General features: G+C 34.1%; 6 protein-coding genes across 9 annotated transcripts; 3 read left to right on the plus strand and 3 right to left on the minus strand.

Annotated features, from left to right (window-relative positions):
• Positions 1-6,274: 6,274 nt before the first annotated feature.
• On the minus strand, positions 6,275-9,266 carry LOC123015665 (interferon-inducible double-stranded RNA-dependent protein kinase activator A homolog). Of its 4 annotated transcripts, none has more exons than XM_044415539.1 (7): positions 9,141-9,253; positions 8,745-8,836; positions 8,482-8,622; positions 8,146-8,432; positions 7,785-8,085; positions 7,404-7,553; positions 6,275-7,329 (listed from the first exon to the last, which is right to left on the minus strand). In XM_044415539.1, exons 2-7 carry the CDS (start codon positions 8,769-8,771, stop codon positions 7,081-7,083), a joined length of 1,155 nt encoding a protein of 384 aa, XP_044271474.1. In that variant the 5' UTR covers positions 8,772-8,836; positions 9,141-9,253; the 3' UTR covers positions 6,275-7,080. The 4 variants fall into 4 exon arrangements, with proteins under 4 accessions (XP_044271474.1, XP_044271473.1, XP_044271475.1 ...); XM_044415538.1 differs by having other exon boundaries at positions 8,745-8,802; positions 9,141-9,235; XM_044415540.1 differs by lacking the exon at positions 8,745-8,836 and having other exon boundaries at positions 9,141-9,266.
• A 338-nt stretch (positions 9,267-9,604) lies between these two features.
• Positions 9,605-10,499, plus strand: LOC123015690. Its single transcript, XM_044415567.1, has 2 exons — positions 9,605-9,698; positions 10,177-10,499. Exons 1-2 carry the CDS (start codon positions 9,605-9,607, stop codon positions 10,497-10,499), a joined length of 417 nt encoding a protein of 138 aa, XP_044271502.1.
• Positions 10,500-10,679: 180 nt separating this feature from the next.
• LOC123015645 (GATOR complex protein WDR24) lies at positions 10,680-13,606 on the plus strand. Its single transcript, XM_044415512.1, has 6 exons — positions 10,680-10,963; positions 11,018-11,134; positions 11,180-11,616; positions 11,670-11,918; positions 11,991-12,145; positions 12,192-13,606. Exons 1-6 carry the CDS (start codon positions 10,873-10,875, stop codon positions 13,423-13,425), a joined length of 2,283 nt encoding a protein of 760 aa, XP_044271447.1. The 5' UTR covers positions 10,680-10,872; the 3' UTR covers positions 13,426-13,606.
• A 321-nt stretch (positions 13,607-13,927) lies between these two features.
• LOC123015692 lies at positions 13,928-15,156 on the minus strand. Its single transcript, XM_044415568.1, has 2 exons — positions 14,759-15,156; positions 13,928-14,157 (listed from the first exon to the last, which is right to left on the minus strand). The coding sequence occupies exons 1-2, from the start codon at positions 14,910-14,912 to the stop codon at positions 13,928-13,930; spliced, it is 384 nt and encodes a 127-aa protein (XP_044271503.1). The 5' UTR covers positions 14,913-15,156.
• Positions 15,157-16,447: 1,291 nt separating this feature from the next.
• LOC123015677 lies at positions 16,448-17,387 on the minus strand. The gene is made up of 2 exons (XM_044415551.1): positions 16,954-17,387; positions 16,448-16,900 (listed from the first exon to the last, which is right to left on the minus strand). The coding sequence occupies exons 1-2, from the start codon at positions 17,342-17,344 to the stop codon at positions 16,572-16,574; spliced, it is 720 nt and encodes a 239-aa protein (XP_044271486.1). The 5' UTR covers positions 17,345-17,387; the 3' UTR covers positions 16,448-16,571.
• A 1,618-nt stretch (positions 17,388-19,005) lies between these two features.
• On the plus strand, positions 19,006-20,198 carry LOC123015682. Its single transcript, XM_044415557.1, has one exon. The coding sequence runs from the start codon at positions 19,006-19,008 to the stop codon at positions 19,699-19,701; it is 696 nt and encodes a 231-aa protein (XP_044271492.1). The 3' UTR covers positions 19,702-20,198.
• Positions 20,199-20,322: the final 124 nt, after the last annotated feature.

A 20,322-nucleotide genomic window follows, 5' to 3' on the forward strand; every position in this document is an offset into this window, starting at 1 on the left:
CGTTCATAAATCACTTATTACTATCAAAGACTTGTTTTTGATATTTTTGGATTTTGAAACGATTTACCTTAGGCAAGAATTTCAACCAAACTATCGACTCGCGTTATGGACCGTCCCTGGTCAAATTAAATGTACCAGATGAAACCTTACCCAAGATAAACCAAATTGACCTCAAAGCGTCTCCTGTCACCAAGCTGTGCTACAGAAACCCAATTAAGGAGCGGTTTTACATCCTGATTTGGATCCAATTTAAGGTAAGTCTCATCAAAACAAACCAAAAGCTACTGTCATAAACAACAGGAGAATTGACTCAAAAAATAAATTCTGTAAACATTATTACAAAAATAATATCTAAAAGCTTTTTCTTATTTACCTACTACTTAAAATCTTCTACATTTCTCGCAACTTGACGTGCTTATTTTAGGTCTGAAAAGTACAAAATCTTTTTTATTCGATTACATAATCTTTCATAAATATTCAAATACATCACAAACGGAATAAATTAAATTTGAAGAAGCTAAAATATGAGAGTAAAAGCTTTTTATTCAGCATCACCAGATAAAATGAAAATTATTTATGTATGCATTACAGCATTATTATTACAGAAAAAAATGTTGTTTACTTTGTAGCAATTTGGATAGATGACGTTAGCAATAAATTTTATTCTGACCTGCAATAAGAATTTAATATTTCAAGTTTGGGTTGATTAGAGATGTCATAAAATAGTTTTCATGCTGTTCGAGTAAAAATTTGTAGGCCAAATAAATCGATATCGCATAATAAAACCGCCATACTGTTCCACGAAATAAAATTTTAACTGTGTTCTAGAATTCAACAAAGGAAAAGATATGCTTTCTTGTACTCAAATATTTATAAAAAAAATGGAGATACTTAATAAAAAAAATGCCACAATAATAATTGTCGTTTTAAGCATAAAATTGTCAAATTATTAAGTGATTTTGCAACAACGTATTCTTGAAAAACCTGGATGAGGATTGCGACAAGTTTTATCGTGACTGGACTAAAGTCTAATCCTGCTTGAGAGACGTGCCTGAAACCTCTACGAAACCGGAGATCGACCTAATTTAACTGGTTTTTAGTTACTTCTTTGCCATTCTTGCGTTTCAAACATGTTTATAGCAAAAGGTTTAGTTTTCCTATTATCTTGTGTTTGTTATTTCTGCTTCGATGGACTGCTAAATTAAACAACTTTCAACAAGCGGTTGCTGAAAAATTCCTCAACTTTGACGACCGCTTAATTTATCACAATAGGTCATTCAATCATCTTACTGACAGTAAATTTGAGCCCATAGTCGTTATCTATCCAAGTACAGAATTAGCAGCTAACTTCCGTTTATTTTCAACGTAATTACGCCGTCACAAACGAAGAATTATCAGCAAATATATTGTTCTCTGAATCCAATTTGACATTCCATTATAATCAACAAGTGGAAAATTTCTATTTAAAATTCCAACTAATGCAATTTTCGGTCGGGATAAAATGTTCAAAGCAAGCCGAATCTTGATAAGAAAAAAAAAACGAAAGGAACGTTTCTACCCTACATTAACTTGTAATTCAGCGACATAAAATAGGGAATGTTATTGTTACAAATAGTGGAGTTTGGCAGACCGCGAGTCCCAAGGGATGAGAGTTGTCTGGTCATGCCTCGCGGGAGACAACCTTGATTATAAAATTGATTCGATGGATTTGCAGGTGTAACCAGAGTATTATTTATTTAAGGGTAAAATAGGGGAAGGCGTGACGGTTTTTTCACAATTTAAATAAATTTACGTTTGCATCGTTTGTTGACTTTTCAGCAAGCAAAACGTAATTAAGATAAACACAATTATTAACAAAATTAATATTTTGGCTTGTATTTACAAAGAAAATTTAATTAGACTGTTAATCTCTAGATGAAAAACACATATTTCAAAGAAAAAGCATAAAATGTTTGTGAATAAATTGAATAAAAAATGCCTCGACAAAATCATAAATCTTGAGTTAAACGACAGGAAAAGTTTCGTAACTTTAAAGGTAGTGTAGATGCTTGTATCTCGGCCGAAACGACTTTCATTATTCCAAGCTTTGAGTTGAATATGATAAAACTTTATTTAAAGTGTCATAAAATATGAATTGGTAAAAATATATTATGCGTTAGGTGTCAGTTATTCAACATTAGACAGACTCAATTAAGATGAAATTAATGAGTCGCTTGCAAATGTGTCATTCATCAAAAATGTCCATCAGTGTCATTTCGTCAACATCAAAGCAAGCAAGAGAAGCGCGCTTCCAACAATCTCGGAACCAATTTAACAATAAGGAAAGTCGCAGAGGTAAGTTATTTATGTGTGTAGGTATACGAGAGAAGCTACGGTCTACTTTCGAGTTCCGGTTCCGGTCCCGGTTCCGCTTGATCAATAAAAGCGGAACAGGTTTAGTCCATTAGAATCCTGTTACCAAAAACCGACACCCAAACAAATCGCATTAATTATGGTATTGTTGGCGAAACTGCATCGTATATTTTCATTAGAGCTAAACTTTTGTTTGAAGGATTTTAATTAACCGAAAGGGTATTTATTTTTTTCACCTTTTAGAAAGCTTTTATTTCACCTAACTACTTTTCAAATTAATTTCAAACACATGAATGAAACCGAGTAGGTACGAGAAGGTATACAAAACGTCTGAAAGGATTTATTACCGACAAACTTCTTACGCAGTGACATTACTTAAGCTTTTCAGATTGGAGTTTGAGACAAATTGCTTTTCTTTTTGATACGAGACATGTGAAATTTCAGAGTTAAAAGGTCCTTTATGTGTTTACAAATGTAAATAAAGAACAAAATGTATAAATATAATCAACAGTTTGACAATATTTTTCACTAAAACATAGGTAATGTTTCCAAACAAATCCAAAACAATATTTTATTATTAAACAAAAATTAATTTCAGTCGATAGCATTTCCTCATGTTCATCTATCACATCTGAATAGTAATGTTCCACTTCAATTTGCCCCAAGACAGGGAATGTCCCATCGATCCCGTAAATCTGTTGAAATTATACCTACATTTCTCCATCGTTTCAATATTCGAATTAACCAAAATAATGACGTTAAAATCTTTTTAGTTGTTTGTACCTACTTCTCCAATTTATTATTTACAATGTGTGTAAAAAGTGAATTCTTCGTCATGATCAGATTAAATTACTGAAAACATTAAAAGCAAAAATAACCTAGAAGCTTCCTTTGAATTTTTAAAAGCGTTGAATAGAGTAAAAATTTCGGAGCAAGTGCAATATTTCACGCGCAATTTCACCCAAAGATAGGAGCTTCTTAGGTGGGTTCGTAAACATTCGTTTGAGATAAAATACGCGCTAACAGACGGAAGAGAGCACCGGAGATGTCAATGCAATTACTTGAATGGTCCTCAAGAGCAAGATTATAGTCGCGGACATGACCTTGCAGGTGTATTATCCTCGAGGAATATTTCCCAAAGGACTCGCACTCATTTATCAGAGTCATTGTTCCAACAACCCCACTCTTGTCATTTATTAATTGCGTCGTTGCTAAAGTCACTTTACACTCTTTGTTAGTATCTGACCAGAATGAGTGTTTTTCTCTAAATTCTTCCACAGAGAGAAGTGGATAAAAAATGCCAGCCATTTTTCGCTTCGGATTTAAAGCGTTTAATCTCACGTCACGAAATCCTATCTTATGCAGATATAGGAAACGTGATTCGCTTCTTACTCTAATGCACCAGCAAATTCACTTATTCCAACTATACTAGTTGTGAAATTGCCTCGACAGCTAGCTACGACGTAAACTAAACAAAATTGGGGCGTTGAGAAAAATTCCATATCGAGCTGAGTGTTTATTACCAGAGAGAAGTGACCGTAAAAGGAATTATAGCCACGTCTTGCAAGTGTCGCATAAACCATATGGAAATACAATTTGAAACATTGTGCATTTCAACAATTAGAAAACTGCTTCAAACATAAAATTTTATGTGTTTCGCCAGAAACTCAGTCAAATATTTCGCTTTCTTCAGACATGATAATTCCTGTTATAAAATATTAACCAAATAATCTTGAAGTTCGCAAACCCAATCTGTTTTGATAAATGATAAAAATAAACAATAAAAAATCACTGTTTATTTTTAACTCGTTTCTAACCCGGCGCATCCACCAAAATGTATTTTGCATTCTAAATTAGAATTAATTAATAAAAGCTGCCTTTGTTACAAACAGTTAAAATATAAATGTGACAGAATTTTAAAGGCCAAAACATTCACACATTAAAAAAAGTTACAACCAATCCCCTGATCCCATCGTAAATTTTAATTAATATCACGCACATTTTCTGTTTTGATAGAACCTTTTCCCGTCTCTCCATTATTCCAGACTCAACAATGAATATCAAGTATCGACGCTTCCGGTGCAAGTGCAAAATGTTTACGTTTTCGTTAAAATAACGTCGCTTTAATTGCAATTTCGCGTATAAAAAATTTTAAGAACAAATCTCGTTCTCATCTCATGCAGTTAAGACAGTTTAAATCAAGTTCGCAAAAAAGTTTGAGACGTGTTTCGAGTAAGAAAAAAGTTTGAAGATTTTAGTAGCAAGGCGCAACTCTTGTATTTAATTAAAACGATAGCAAGACAAAGACTTTGTAGAACAGACGCGTTACTAGTACCATAATGAAGCGTAACCACTGTCAGGTGCAGTTGAAGGGTTTTCTGTCGACTTCAAGCTAATTGGAAAATGAAGTGACATACACAAGGGATATGTGTGAATCTTGGAGAATTAACAACGCTTTGACTAGTTCTGCCAAATGACAGAGGAGATAGAGGCGTATTATTACAGGCCGTTACTGTTTTAATAACCGTATGAAGATTAAAAAATAAATCGAGCAGAAATCCCTAAAACAAATAATGGTTTCGGCGGCTTAGAACCAGTCTGTTTATTAAATTTTTTTTTACTAGGATATTACAATTTAAATTTTGTACAAATTTCGAAACTTGATAATAATTTATCAGATAAATCAGTAGTTGTGTACCAGCATTTACCAGCACGCTTCCAAGAAACCATCGATCATAGTTTATCGAGACTTGTCCCACTTACCTGAAAGCGTAATTTTTGTGAAAGAAACCCACAAGAAACATCGATCTGCTTCGATGTTTGATTAATTCGTAAAAAATGCCGCAATATTTGGGGTGATCATCGGCGTGTTTTGTGGCGTAAATCTATTCAGGTCACGTTCTCTAGCTTTTTCATTTTCTTCGACGATCATTTAGATCGGTTATGAATCGGCTGATACGAAACAAGGTTTGTTCCTTTAGACCTTATTCAAAAAAATTCATAGCTATACAAAATTAAGTTCCAACTGGGAAATCTAACGTGATTACGGTTTGTGAAAGACTAAAGCGGTATTGGATTCGGGAATTTCGTAAAATAATTTTGTTACGCAGACAACCAATTACACAGCTCGATGCCCTTAACTGTGTATTATTTATTTCGCGATGAAAAAGCGTCCCAAATGCAAATTTCCTACTGGATATTAAAAAATGTGTAAAGTTTCTTTTAATTCGTTTAGGTACCGAAGCTTTCAAAACGTGGTCTACCTCGAAAATTCGATTTAAGAGCAACAGATTTTCTTCAACAACAATCAGGAGCTTACGTAAAAGCATTATTTATACATTCAAAAGGATCAAGTTTTGCGTCTCCGTCGAAAATCTACCGTATTTAAATATTCAGTAGTTACTTGCAAACAGGTGGACGAAAGTTGTTTTTCGTTCGAATATCCGACAAATTTGAGAGAATTTCAGACCGAATCGAATTAATTAAATTCCTGTCTTTAATTTCGACGGAACGTCGATCTACTTTTAATCAGAGTGCAACCGTTGAAAAATTATCGACAAGAGTAGGGTTTGTTTTTACCGACAGGTAAAAAAACTAGTTAGGATAAAAACTAGTTCATGCATGTTGAGAGAAAATAAATTTAAAAAATGCTTTTTACTGCTTTATGTAAATTCGGTTAGAGTGATTAATTGAGCAAACACTGGAAAATTTATTAACGGCCAAGGAAACACATCTCTCCGACAATGAATATTTTACAAACAATTAAATAAATTTTCAGCGAAAATTGAGCTTTCCAACTCCGACATGGATGAGCAAATTAAAAAATTTACAAGGCCGGATATAAATCATGTCACGTTGAGCGACAGGGCTCTGTCGTATGTAACATGGCCGCCGTAATCCTTTTTTTTTTAATTAAAAACACTTTTTGTAAGCTATTATTTTATTTTCAATTAGCATACACATCAATATCGATATGGTTCAAGATGTAATTAAGTAGAATATAAAGAAAAAAACAATTTTGACCGAAAAGTATATACTTCATCTTAATTAACATTAGCTTCTATTGACATATATGTTAATTCTGAGGAAACAGGGGTACAACCTCTATACTTTGCATTAAATAAATGCTCCCTTTACACAATATAAATATGTACATATTATATGGGGGCACCCAACATTACAATAAACATTAACTCAAGTTCTAGTGCCTATATGTCTAGTGGAATGCTAAAGCTATCCTAAACATCGCTACTCTTAATAATAGACACATTTTAAAAAATAAAACGACCTGCTGGTCATTTTAGGTTTGAGTGCATTATTATACACACACAAAAATGATAAAAACGACATACATAGTCTCGAAAAAAACCACTAATTCTATGCAAAGTATAGCTTGTAAAATTAGGTGCGATCCTTCTCGTCAAGTCGCACAATTTTTATTGTTTTGCATTTTCCACATTTGAACAATAAAAACTGTCCAACTATGTGATGTAATCTAAATTATTGACGCCCTAATTCATTCATCACGTGTTTACAAAATGGCGGCGCCGTTCGAGAAGAAAAGCAAAATGCATGTAGGGAAAGCACATGCGTCTTGATACATTTTTGTTTAAAAAAATGACTCGGCTACACTTAAAAACATCTCAACGTGAATTAGCCTAAATATACATAATTAAAAAAATTAAAAAGTTGCAGATGTTTAAGTGTAATCGATCATATGCTCTAAATTCATTTCTTGCTCATTATTCTCAGATATTCAAGTGCGTTCAAAGCAGCCACCAATTGTGCCTCTTTCGGTGTCGTTCCAGCACCGTAACAAACTGCTACCGGTAAAGTAGAAAGTTGTACTAAACATTGACTTTTGCCAGACAATGCCTTCTCTTCTATATCGACGTAAGTTACTTCAAATTGTTGCTCAGTCGCAATCTCATGTAAAAACTGAATGAAGTTGAAGTTTTCGCTGTTGAGAACTATATTCTGCAAACGATTTCCAATGTAAAAACGACACAAAGATAATTTTTCACATTTGAATAAAATAATAAATAATTTACCTGCAACTCCTTCAACTTCGGCCCGTTGGACTGCTTGAGGGCTTTGTGAAACTGCGATACCTTTTGAGTGTGTTGTATGTTGAGTGTCGGTATTTTACTATCTTTCAGACCACTGTAGCGTCCTTGTAAGTTACACATTTTCCCCGCCAACTACAAAATACATAATTGAAATGAAACAGATTTGCTCGGGATTATTTTTACGAATACATAATAATAGATAAAGTCATTTCAATTTTGTACATCGTGCTCTGAAAGATCGTAAAAATACCTCAGCAAGATCCGATTTTTTTTTTATACAATAAGCAAACACAAAAAGCATCCATGTCTGAAGAAGGAAAGCCAAACGAAAAAAACTAAGCTACGACAACTGACTCGTCTTACCTCTTCGTCATCGTCGTAACTATGCGGTAAGTTGTTGCTCTCCAAAGGCATATCTTGCAACGCTTGCCACATTTTATGTGCTGCCATTCTTTTTGCTAATTTTTTCGATTTTCCAGTACCGACTTCTTTAAATTTTAATACTTGACAAGCTATCGTAAATTGGCGTTCGTGAGGAAGACCTTCCTCATGTTCCATTTCGTAGGACGGTGGAGGCCATCTCCGAGACATACACATCTCCTGGAGCCAACCGATTGGATTTCCCATCACTTTATCGTCGAAAGGAGACACTACTTGAGCTGTGCTAGATACAATAACATTTAAATAATAAATAATTCGACTTGTTGAGTGCATATTTATTTACATATCGTTGCCTCCTGGAGTCCCATTGGAAGCGTTAGCTTGTTCGGGACTCTGCTTGCCAACCAAAACATCAAGTAAATTCTTAGCAGCGGCGTGTTTGGCATCTTTTTTCGATCTACCAGTTCCGGTAGCAACCAAATCGTTATTAATAAACACCCTGTAGCGGAATATCGGTTCATGGATAGCACCCTCGATTTGGACTAATTCGTACTTGGGTGTTGCCCCACGTCGACTCAACAACTCTTGAAGAACTGATACGGGAGTTTTAGTCGGCAACGAAGCCATCTCCTAAAATACTTCGTTTTCTTTCAAAAAAATAATAATAATAAAATCGTACCAATTTGGCCTCCTCGCTCAGAGACATCCTTTCAGCTTGCATTCCGTGTAAAGTATTTCTGTTGTTTTTTCTCCTGGGATGGACATTGTGTATTTGGCTTGACGAATGCAAAAGTGTCATATTTGGGTCCATGCGAAATTGCTGAAAGGAAAAATCGTTGCATCATTTGATAATCAAATAATTTGCGCATTTAAATAACCGACCATCACCACGAGAAGAATAAAGGCAAAACATAATATCCTCGATTTTTGTTATTTCTTTACCTGTTCAACTGGCGGAGGTACAAACATCTCGCCGCTTGTCGGCCCTTAATTTCCGCTTCTGAAGAAAACGAGCAAATTATATTCCATTCGCCCTACACAACTCAAGAATTGTAAATCAAAATTCAACAAAACAAAAGAAAAGAGGGAGAACTGGTAACGGTTTTATTTTAACAATGCGAACCCTTCGCATTCACACCCCTAGACCAACCGCCAAAATTTTCATCAGTAATCAACACAGTTTTTTAAAATTATTTTTCGTCATATACATGTATATTTTCGTAGAAAGCCGGTAAAGAATGGTCAAAAAGTATTCCACCAATAACACAAAATAGGCAATAGTCGATACATATTGTAATAAAATTTTATATAAAACAATAAAACGAAAAAATTACTTACAATTATTTAGAGACTTTTATTAAAACCTATTAAAATAGAAACAACACTATCTATAAACACTGTAATGGCGACGTTTCTTGAGGGACAGAAATGTCAAACAATCCGCATGCGCAGCATAACTTTTCAATCACCGTTGCGGTCTATTTGGTTACATCGCGAATTCGCAAACCACAGAAATAAGTGGCTACCAAAACTTTCGATCAAATGATTTTAGGTTCAAAAACAATTACTTTTTATTTCATAAATACATGTCAAAAACAACTAGAGACTACTGTATAATAATTGTCTCACTACAATTTTACCATACCACCTGCCATCTTCTTGTCAAAACAGTCACAAATCGCTCAATTTTCCGCTTGGAAACTACTTCAAAATATGTAATTTTTAAATTGTCATATTTCTAGTCTTATTTACAACTAACTAGACTGTAAAAAATCAACTCTAGAATCTCATTTCTGACCAAGATGCGTTTACGAGTGCTTGTTTGTATGTTTCTAATTTTATTAATAGTTTCCCCAAGTTCTGAAAATATTTTTGACAGTTTTATTGCTACAAATGGTAAGAATAGACCAAGTGAATAAAAAGTATGGAACCAAACGTTTTCTGCTTAAACTATTTATTTTTTGAAAAACTAATTGATTAGTGATAAAGTACTATAAAAATTTGATGATTTAACAAAAATAACATTTTTCAAAATTTTCTTTTATTTTTGAGTTCTACAAAAAAATATTTTTTTAAATGGCAACCCACTATAAAATCATTTTTCTCATAAAAGCTATACTCCAAGGATTACAACTATCTGCTTTATATTTAATTTTTTCACATAAATTGCAATTTTGACTAAAAAAATCGCATAACTTAAAAACAAAAAAAAAAAAATTCGTTCTGAAAATACGATCACATTTTTTATATTACTCTAATTTATATTAATTATTATTTTTTGGAGGCAAATGATTAAAAATAAAATCGCATGGTTCCATTCTTTATATTCACTCTGTATAATAAAAAGCTCATTGTGAAATTCCCCTAATTTTAGAAATGGAAAGGGCGCGTAAAAAGAAAAAAGGAGGTGGCAACAGCAAATACACAGTACCACTTCTTTTTGGAGCCTTGATGATCAAATCAATTATTTTTCCATTGGCGTTTAAAGCCATGGCTGTAATGTCAAGTATTGCAATACTTTTAAGTACTATGAGTTTAATTATGTCGTCGATTGTGGGATATATTAAAATGGGATTTAAATCTGCCCCTGTTAAAGTCGTTCATAAACAACCATCATTTAACAGTTGGGCCAAAGACGATGATGGTAAAAACTATTATGCAGATAATTACGATTTGGTAGCACCGCCACCCCAATAAATATATTTTATGTAACATTTATTTATCTAAATAAAATATATCACAAATATTTAGTAGAAATAAAAACGCTTTTTTTTACTTTTAATTAAACTGTTTCAAAACCACTGATTTATGGGTTACAGTGTGACTCCAACAAAGACAGATTTAACTGTATCTATCTCTCTTGTTCTTTGGTTTGAAGCGTATTTAGATCCTCTTAACCTCACATTTTTGTCAAATATTAAGAATTATCTATCGAAAGTATTTATTTATTTATGATAATAAACGACCTCAAGTGAATCTGCCACTAACATCTAATTATAAATTAGACTTTATCAGTGTAATTTTTATAATGGTTTAATTTTCTGAAAGACGTGTTAAGAACATGTAAACAATGGCTACATTTCACGTTTTACAAGAAGGTCCGGTAAATGCTTTAGCATTAAATAGAGACAACACTCAGGTAGCAATTGGTGGACGCAATGGTAATTTGCACTAAAATAAAAACACCAACATCACAAAAAAATATTTTTTTTTAGTGTTTAAAGTTTACACAATTGAAGAAGACAAATTTCGAGAAGTATGCAACTTGCGAGCATCAAAACATCTCAACTTGAGTTTTTCTTGCAATGATGTTTCCTGGAGTTGGACTGACGGTGGGTAACGTGTAAAAAATATTATCAATAACTTGTTGCTTTTAGATCATTATTTGGCCACTGCCGCCACCAATGGCCATGTTTGTGTGTGGAATCTAACAAAAATGGGCAAAGCGATGCAAGAACAAGACTATCAAGAACACAAACGTACAGTTAACAAAGTGAATTTTCATGCCAGTGAGCCAAATAGACTCATATCAGGCTCTCAAGACGGCACAATGCGTTATTTTGATATTCGCGTTAAAAACGCTGTTGCTATTTTTTACAGTAACACAGAGAGTGTGCGTGATGTACAATTCAGTCCTCATAATCCGTACACTTTTGCGGCCGTTTCAGAAAATGGAAGCGTCCAATTGTGGGACGTGAGGAGGTCTGATAAATGCCAACAGCAATTTGCTGCACACAGTGGACCAATTTTTGCATGTGATTGGCATCCAGAGAACACGTGGTTGGCTACTGCTAGTAGGGATAAAACAATCAAAGTTTGTATGTTCTACAAATTATTGGTCGAAATAAGAGACTTGTTTTTTATTAGGTCTGGGATTTGACGAGCAAACTGACTTTGGAATATACTATTCATACTATAGCTTCTATAGGACATGTCAAGTGGCGCCCTCAACGCCGATTTCATATAGCTTCATGTGCTTTAGTTGTCGATTGTAGCATAAACATATGGGATGTGAGACGGCCCTATATTCCTTATGCTGCTTTTAATGAACACAAGGATACTCCAAGTGGGGTGGCTTGGAAGGAGGACCCTCATGTTTTTCTTAGTAGTGGTCGGGTAGGTATGGATTACTTTGCTTTGAACAATAATTGTATAAAAAATTACGTAATTATGTCGTTGATCGTTTAGGACAGTACTTTGTACCAGCATTCATTCGATTACGCTAGCCGACCTGCTAAAAAAGCTAATCCTCAAGGTGTCTCATTAAACAATCGAGGTGAGATTTTGTACGCTCACAAAACTAATGTTAGCACTTTGGTTAAAGCACCAGTTGGTATAATAAGGTAAAAATTAAACAAATCTAAAATGATAAAAAAACGACGTTTATAGGAAAACATCAACAACACAATCACCTGATCTTTTCCACTTAGCTTCCAGTTTAATGCATCAGTTTACCTTGTCCAACGAAAACAAATGCGAATCGGAGATTTTCATTGGTTTAGCCAAGAATTACATATTGAGTGGACGGAGTTTATCTGAAATGTGCGAACATAATTCAGCGGTAGCAAACAAATACGGAAAAAACCAAATCTCTGTCGTATGGAAAATAATGAAAACGATGTATGGCGAAGAGTATTTACAAACTAGTAGCAATAACAATAATCGAGAAGATATTATTTCACATAACAATATGGGTTTAGATCACAGTAATGAGAACGATCAAAGATCACGTGGTGGTGACACTCCTGCGGCTCAGTTTAGTGATGAGACTGAAAACGAGGATCAAGTCGATCACATCGCGATCTACAATAACGGCTTTCCTACATATTTGAATATTAGAACAGGTTTACCGAAAGGAGATTTCTCTTTTGGAGAGAACGAGTTGGATATGGAGTTGGATGGGATTATGACGGACTTCCAGAGCGGTTATCGAAATTTCGTGACGCCTCAGCAGGATTTTGTTCTACCAAACGAAGCATTTCATATTAGACACGAAATCAGAAATCGGTCGCCGCCTCCTGACAAATTTCCCAATAATTTTCCTCCTGTGATGAGTGACGACCAAAATATACCGTTTGAAGAGCAACCAAATAATCTTCTTACAGTGTCTTGTTTACCAAAAATGCCTTTGTGGGATCCTTCAAGTATCGTTTTGGATGCTTTAAAACATCACGCGATGTTGGGAGACGTCCAAACGGCCGCTTGTGTCTTAATCGTTCTCGGCGACCAAAGAAAATGTTTGAATGATTTAGATGAAAGTACACAAGAGCATTGGCTTTTGGGCTACATTGAATTGTTGAGTCGATTCCAACTCTGGAATATCGCCACACAAATTATCAAATTATCTTGGATACCTGCCGTTGAACAATTGAATCAACAATCCACTAGATTTAACACTAATTGCAGCAAATGTAGTAAAGCGTTGCAAAGAATTGGATGGCTTTGTGACAGATGTCATTCGTCACAATATGCGTCTTGTAGTGTATGTCATCAAGTTGTTAAAGGATTGTACGCTTGGTGTCAAGGTTGTTCGCACGGAGGACATTTATTACATATGAAGCAATGGTTTGCTGTTAATAAAATGTGTCCCACAGGGTGTAGACATTTGTGCGAATATAAGTGATTTTTTTTATTTAATCATTTACTGGTTTATTTATTTGAAAGATTTTTTCCCATGGAAATTAAGTGACAAAAAGAAGGTCAGAAATTTGCGTGATGACAGTAGTGTTTAAAATAATAAGTGAGATATATTATGTCGTAATTAGTCATTTATAATTACAAATAATAAAGACTTTTTATCATCATTCTGGTTTTTTACTTATAAGGTATTTTTGTTATGCAATAAATGAGTCAGGAAAAAGAAAAAAAATTGGAATATCAAAAATGGTTTTATTATTTATGTCTTATATGCGCCGGAAACAAGTCTTTAGTGTCGTTATTCTTTGTACAAAACTATTAAACAAGCTTTTGAAATAATTTTCTTTTCTAAGAAACGTGATTCATTTAAAATGGTATAAATTAATAACATGCTATAAAAAATTGTTGTTTTATATTTTACTGACTTATTATTTTCTTTCTAATCTAGTTATATATAATAAATAAAATAAATACGTAAATAAATTGCACTAATAATGCCCGCCGCCGGTTTTAAGTCCCATAACGGCAGCAAAAAGGGCGAAGAAAAATCCTGCTAATCCGGTGGCTCCTGTTAAGAGGATAAGTCCACCGATTAAAACTGGTATTAATGTGAAAAATTTTAATTTGTAAGCTAAAAGTAACGGCAGTAGGAAACGTTTAATTTTTTTCTTCACTTTGAATTTTCCTCGAGTCTCCCGCTTCCTGGCGACGTCGAATTCTGAAAAAAAACGGGTTTCAGAAAGAGACAATTTTATTACTGTAAACTTGTGATTATTTTAAGGTTTTTAAGGATAAAAGTTTCTTGTAGACAGTATTGGTATTGATGTATTTTTTTGTCCAATTAAATTGGTTTACTAATAAAATACAAATTTTTCTCTCCTATAAAACACATTTTTATAATTTTACTAAAAAAACATTTAGATTATGACAGAAAACAAGAATGCTAGTTTTGTAATTACACATTTTTGAATCTGTTTAAAAAAATACAATAATCATAACGTCGTTTATGCCAAGTGGGTCAAATAAATAGTGCAAAAAATTTTTGGAAGATCGGAACATAGAATTTGCAGTTAATAACACTCTAGAATAAGCCAAACTTCTAACACGTCTCTTGTCGTGCGATTTGCACTATTTGATCGCATTTTTCATAACATTTCCTGAAAACCTACTTGAATAAATACACGTATTTTGTCCAACTAGAAGCATGTCGAATCGAAATAATTACAGATCGAGTGTTTACTGACTTGAAAAAAGGATGAAAAAAAATTGATGTGTGACGTATCTTTGTAAATGAATGTCCGAAATTCGAGATAATTTACCTGATATCATGGGTATCCTGTTTTGAAGCGACCACTGTTTTGGGTAAATCCCCCAGGACGTCGATTGCACTTCTTCTAATTCGTTCCCTTCACAGCACTCTTCGGCGTGAACGAAACTCATCCAAATCATTAATAAAATCGTAATGTTTATCATTTTCGCGTTTTCGCAAGTACCGAAACATCAAGGAATCATTTTCGAAATGAACGCGTTTTTGATTTGAGTAAGTGCGTCACTTAAGTGCTGCCACCACGACCGTTTGCAGTAAACTCAACGTTTCCATTTCCTTCTTGTGTTTCAGACCCGTGTAATGATTCTACTCTAATGTTAAATATTATCTACGTTTCCGCATGAATTCTTTAGATACAACGGACCAAGCGTGCAATTTTGCGGTATGACAGTGGCGTGGCGAAAAATCGGCCTCGTGGATGAGATTTTCGCCGGTCACAGTCTGGTTGCCTGTTTTTTGACGGGGTGGACAGGAAACGGACTATTTTGGCAAAGTGTTAATTGATGGAATAGGGAATTATGGTACAGTTGCGTGCGTAGGTAAAAATCGTTGGTACCGTTTTAGCTCCATGCGTACACAAGAGGAACAACTTATTTCGGGTAGCTGGAGACATTAATTTGGCGGATAAATGAGTTTTTAGTGTCACTCTTACAAAAGACAGGGAAAAAAAATTGGTTGACGATGATAATTATTTGAATGACGACACAATTTGCAGGACAAATTTTTACATGGTTCGATATGGTTTTGATATGCATCATCAAATTTTCGCAGATTTTTTTATATAACGTGGTTCTTCTGACTGTTTGTGCAATTGAGCTTATCCATTTGTGAAATTCAATGTTAATTGTTTCAGTTTCTATGTTTTTTTATTAACAGATTTGTAATTATTGAATTAATTATACTCACAAATATTTTTTCACGATTTAAGAAGTGCTAGGAGTAATTTTGTAACAGTTACAAATCAACTTTTGTTTTCTTTGCTAAATAAAAGTAAAATAAAATCCACAGTAAAAGAATGAGTTTATTTCTGTATTAAGTATGGTCATTTTACAATTTTCTGTAAATTTCATTAAATAAAATTGTGTTATTAATTATTATTAGGATTTCAACATTCCTGATAGGTGTGATCTACTTGAAAAAGAAGTAAATATTTGAATTCTTTAGCTTTAGTGTGGGAGAATGCACAATTTTTTTCCATTGCAGTGTAGAGTTCTTCTTTGCAATTATTTACGCTTTTACTATGGTCTAGAAGAGGTCGCTGGTTTTGTCTATTTAGCTGTTTTCCATTTAACTAATTTGAAATAAATTTTAAGGTCATGATCTTTTGTGAGACACCGGAAAGTGTGAAGATATGATTAGTCAATAAACAAAATAAATAAAAAAGGAACTTATTCAGCACGACTGAAGATGAGCAAATCTGAGATATTTATTTTTATAGTGTAACGGTAAAATAGAAATTCCTTCGTAGAGTAGGCATTAGAATACAAACAATTCTTCACACGGTCAGTGATGGTGCGATAAATTCCATCTTTTGACAATTAAGGAAGAAGGTTGCGTGAAATCCCATATGTCACGATAGTTTATGCTAATCGAGAACATTGCGCTACAAGCATATCCATTCTCTTCACTCATGTTAAGCACTCTAATTACACTATTTACACTAACAATGACTTGCTAGAAATTCGTAAAAAACAATTTTATTGAAGAAAAATCAGGACAATACTGATTGGTACAAAATAAATAACATAAATAAAATAAATAACAATGGCCTGAAGAAAAAGAAGCGACCAAAAAATCGGTCATTTCTACGATTTGGGACTGTACGCTTTGTAGGCTAATTTTTGTGGGTCTTCGAAAGATCTTTTGTCCCAACCGCCGCCGCTGGACTGCCAACCGCCGCCGCCGCCGCCGCCGCCACCGCCGGACCAACCGTGTCCTCCGTGACTGTGTTTGGCGGCAAAGAGTTTCTTAATGGCGATGATTCCTGAAATGAGGAGAGCAATTTTCGCAGTGATGAGAGCTTTTCCTGCTAGCAAGAAAAGTCCCGCGATTGCGACCGGAACTAGAGCGGCCATTTTGGCAGCCATTCCCATCATCATACCACCCATCATGCCTTTCATTTTTTTGCCACGACCTGTAAAAAATAAAGGGTTATTCGAATTTATTATAATTTTTTATGAAATGTACCTTCTTCAAGAGCTAATTTAGGGAAAGTGACTTCGATTGTCCTCGAGCCGACGAATTTGGCAACTTTGTCTAAAAGAATGTTAGTCAAAGCTTCGTCTTTGGCATCGGAAGCTCTGGGTAGCGTATTTTCAAGTTGTTCTTCTGAGAGGGTAGCTTCGGGAATAACATCGTTTGATTTTGTAATCATCACACCTTCGGCGAGTGTAAAATGATCCATTCGGCTCAATCTATCCAAAAATGTGATGGCTTTTTTCTTAAGACATGGCGAAAATCCAGAGCTTTTGCTACAATCATCGTAGATTTTTAAAACCAGACGTATTCCGGTACTATCGAAGGAGTCTTGAGCTAAGGCCACTACGGCGAAGGCCGCCACTAACACTAACGTCTTCATCACTCCAAGAACCGACAACGACTGATAGCAAAACCTCTATTGGGGGATTTATATACAATAGGATTGACACTGACTGTGACCTTTTCTTCCGTGACCTCCTAAGAAATTCCCATAGAGAGAGAGACGTCTTCTGCGCCCACACCCGGTTTCATTGACACATTTGCCGACTACCCTAAAAGCGTTATTGGTAGAACGATGACCCACAAAAGTCTTCTCCTTGTCTCATTGGTTCCGAGTTTACTACGGAACCCCTCCAGGTTTTACGCTCGAGTAATTTTCTTCTAACTGAGAGAGATTGATGCGGCCGACAGTGAATCTGGTTTGGTTTATTACAAAAGTGATGTCTGAAATTGAAACTAAAAATGTTTTAGTTTATTTGGTGGATTTGTTTCAATGATATTGAAATTGTAAGTGATTTAGGGGTTTTTATTCACTGCTTCGATACACAAACAGATCAATGGATAACAAAATCGACCGTTTTGTGGCTTATATTTACTAAATTTTATGCTTTAATAATAGTATTGTTTGCTATAATTAACTTATTTTTATTGTTCTTTGTTCTAAATTCGACTGCTCCGATTCTAAGTCAGTAGGCACAGAAATTGGGATGAAACACCATAAAACAAACGAAATTTAGAGATATCTTAATGACTTTTCAAATATACGAATTTCCTGAAAGGACAATATTTGAAATATCTTTAGATGTTTTTCAGGTCAGTGTTACTCCCGGTCATTTTAAACTTAGTACACTTATTACCATTGCCATAATTCACTTAAAATTACAGAAGACTCTTGAGATTGTAATAATTTCAGTGCGTAATCATCAAGCATCGTTTCCTCTTGAAACGTAATTAATTGAGACATTACGTATCTCTTCGTAAAACAAATAGAAAAAAAAAACGTATTTTAAAGTTTGCATTGTTTACCCTAAATTTTAAAAATTTAGCGTTAAAAGTGTGTCAAAAGATGCGTAAACAAAACCACAAGTCCGCTGTTTGTGGTACACCGAAAATATTTGCGTAGTTTTGCCAATGGGGTCAATTCCGGAATGCTTTTATTAGATTTACAAGAGGAAATGCATTAAGGTGCATTACAATAACCTAATTCTCAACGTTCGATAGTGGTTGATGTTGTATAAGAAGCTGGTTAAGAGTGACAGTGTAATGTAGAGTAGAACAATAAATTGTTCTTTAACTAAGGTGAACAATAAAGCGTACGTCCTACTTTAGACACATACGCGCTCATTATATAAATTGATGCTCTTAATTATAAGCAAGATGCAATCTTTTCAATTAGTTGTGTGTATTTTGACAACTTTGGTCTAGTTTCCAGAGATGTTTTTCAACGCGAAAATTATTTATTGAATTTATAATATCGTTCATTATCAAAGTTCTACTTGTCGTAAAGCATCTGGTTAATGTAAAATAATTTGTATTAATTGTTTTCATATTTAGACCAAATGGTCACGCATTTCTCGCCTAGATTGTGTTCAGAGAAGACTTTTCTGCTTGGTGGTCCAAAGAAAACGGAAGTTGCGTGCATTTACAAATTCTACTAAAGAATCAAGTGTAAAAATCATGCTCTAAAAGTGAGCAAAAAACACGAACTAGTCTAATATATAAACTCCTGAAGAAAATTTCTATCTCAGTATTGATCTAGACATGAGTTATTTAACAGTTTTTTTCCTATGTTTGTTAACCCTAACTTGTGCAAACTATACAAGTTTGAATATTTTAAAAAAAGTTTACAATCAATGTTCACACAAAATGGATATTTTCAAGTGTCTGAAAATCCTAGGATTGAAAGTAATAGATCGAGCCCTTCATTCCAAAGCTCTTAATGTTATTGACGGTGTGACTTTAGTGAGTGATGAACAAACCCTCAGTAAACCTCTAATCGAATCTAAATTAGAACAACTCAAATCGGAGGAATTGGACGACTTGTTACTAAACACAACACGACGATTTTTGGGTAGTCACAAATTTGAAATTAAACTTCCAAAATTATTGGAAGAAGGTCGAAAGAAAGGAAACAAAGGAGGAAGTGGTGGTGCTTTATTAGGAGCATTAGCAATTAAAGGAACTTTCTTGGCGATGGCTTATCAAGGAATTGCAGTCATGTCTGGAACCGCAATTATTATAGGCAAAATGGCCCTGATACTGAGTGCAATTTTGGGATTGAAAAAATTGGTTAGCAGTGGCCAAGAAAAGACGACTTTGGAAATTGTCAAAATACCCAAACATTCTGAAGTTCACACTCATTCAACTTCATACGAAGAGGACGACCATTACCACAGGTCGTATGATGTGTTCGGTCGTAGAATTGAGTATCCTAAAAAAACACTACAAATATTTTAATATAGCGATAAATTAATTTATTATAATTTATGTATGTATGTAATTATTGGTCAGTAAAGAATGTTGAATTAAACCTGGTTTTATGAGTAGTTTGTTAGATTTAGTAAGAGTGAAGTTAAGTAGGTGTTAAACTGGCAATCACTTGTGTTTTTTCACACTAGTACACAAAATGAAAACAATTAGCTAATTTATGGCTACTTTTACTAATAACTTGAAAAAAATATACTTTATTACTTATTTTAAGGGAATTTTACGTGCTATTAACACCTCTCGAATAAGATCTTGATATTGCAGTTATGAGAAGAATGTTCCACTTATTTTTGACAATGTGAAATAAAGATATTTATATATGAAGACTTGACTTGACATAACATTTATACATATTTGATCAATTGGTAAATTACTAAAGGAGAAAAGTTGCATCTAGCATCTAAAATAAGGTTGATCTTGACCGATGTTGTTCACTAGGTCGACCAATTTCTCACCAACTTCTTCAAAACTTTCACTCGTATATGGTACATGCACGTTGCTCTATTTGTGGGAAATTTTTTGTTTGTTCTTTGTTTAGTGCATTTTCTTTTATGAAAAGTTGTATGTATTAATAATTGTAATGGATGTTTA

Source organism: Tribolium madens, unplaced genomic scaffold (assembly GCF_015345945.1).
Source record: "Tribolium madens isolate multiple individuals breed KSU strain unplaced genomic scaffold, Tmad_KSU_1.1 Scaffold_19;HRSCAF=116;Tcas5.2_LG9, whole genome shotgun sequence".
NCBI lineage: Eukaryota > Metazoa > Arthropoda > Insecta > Coleoptera > Tenebrionidae > Tribolium > Tribolium madens.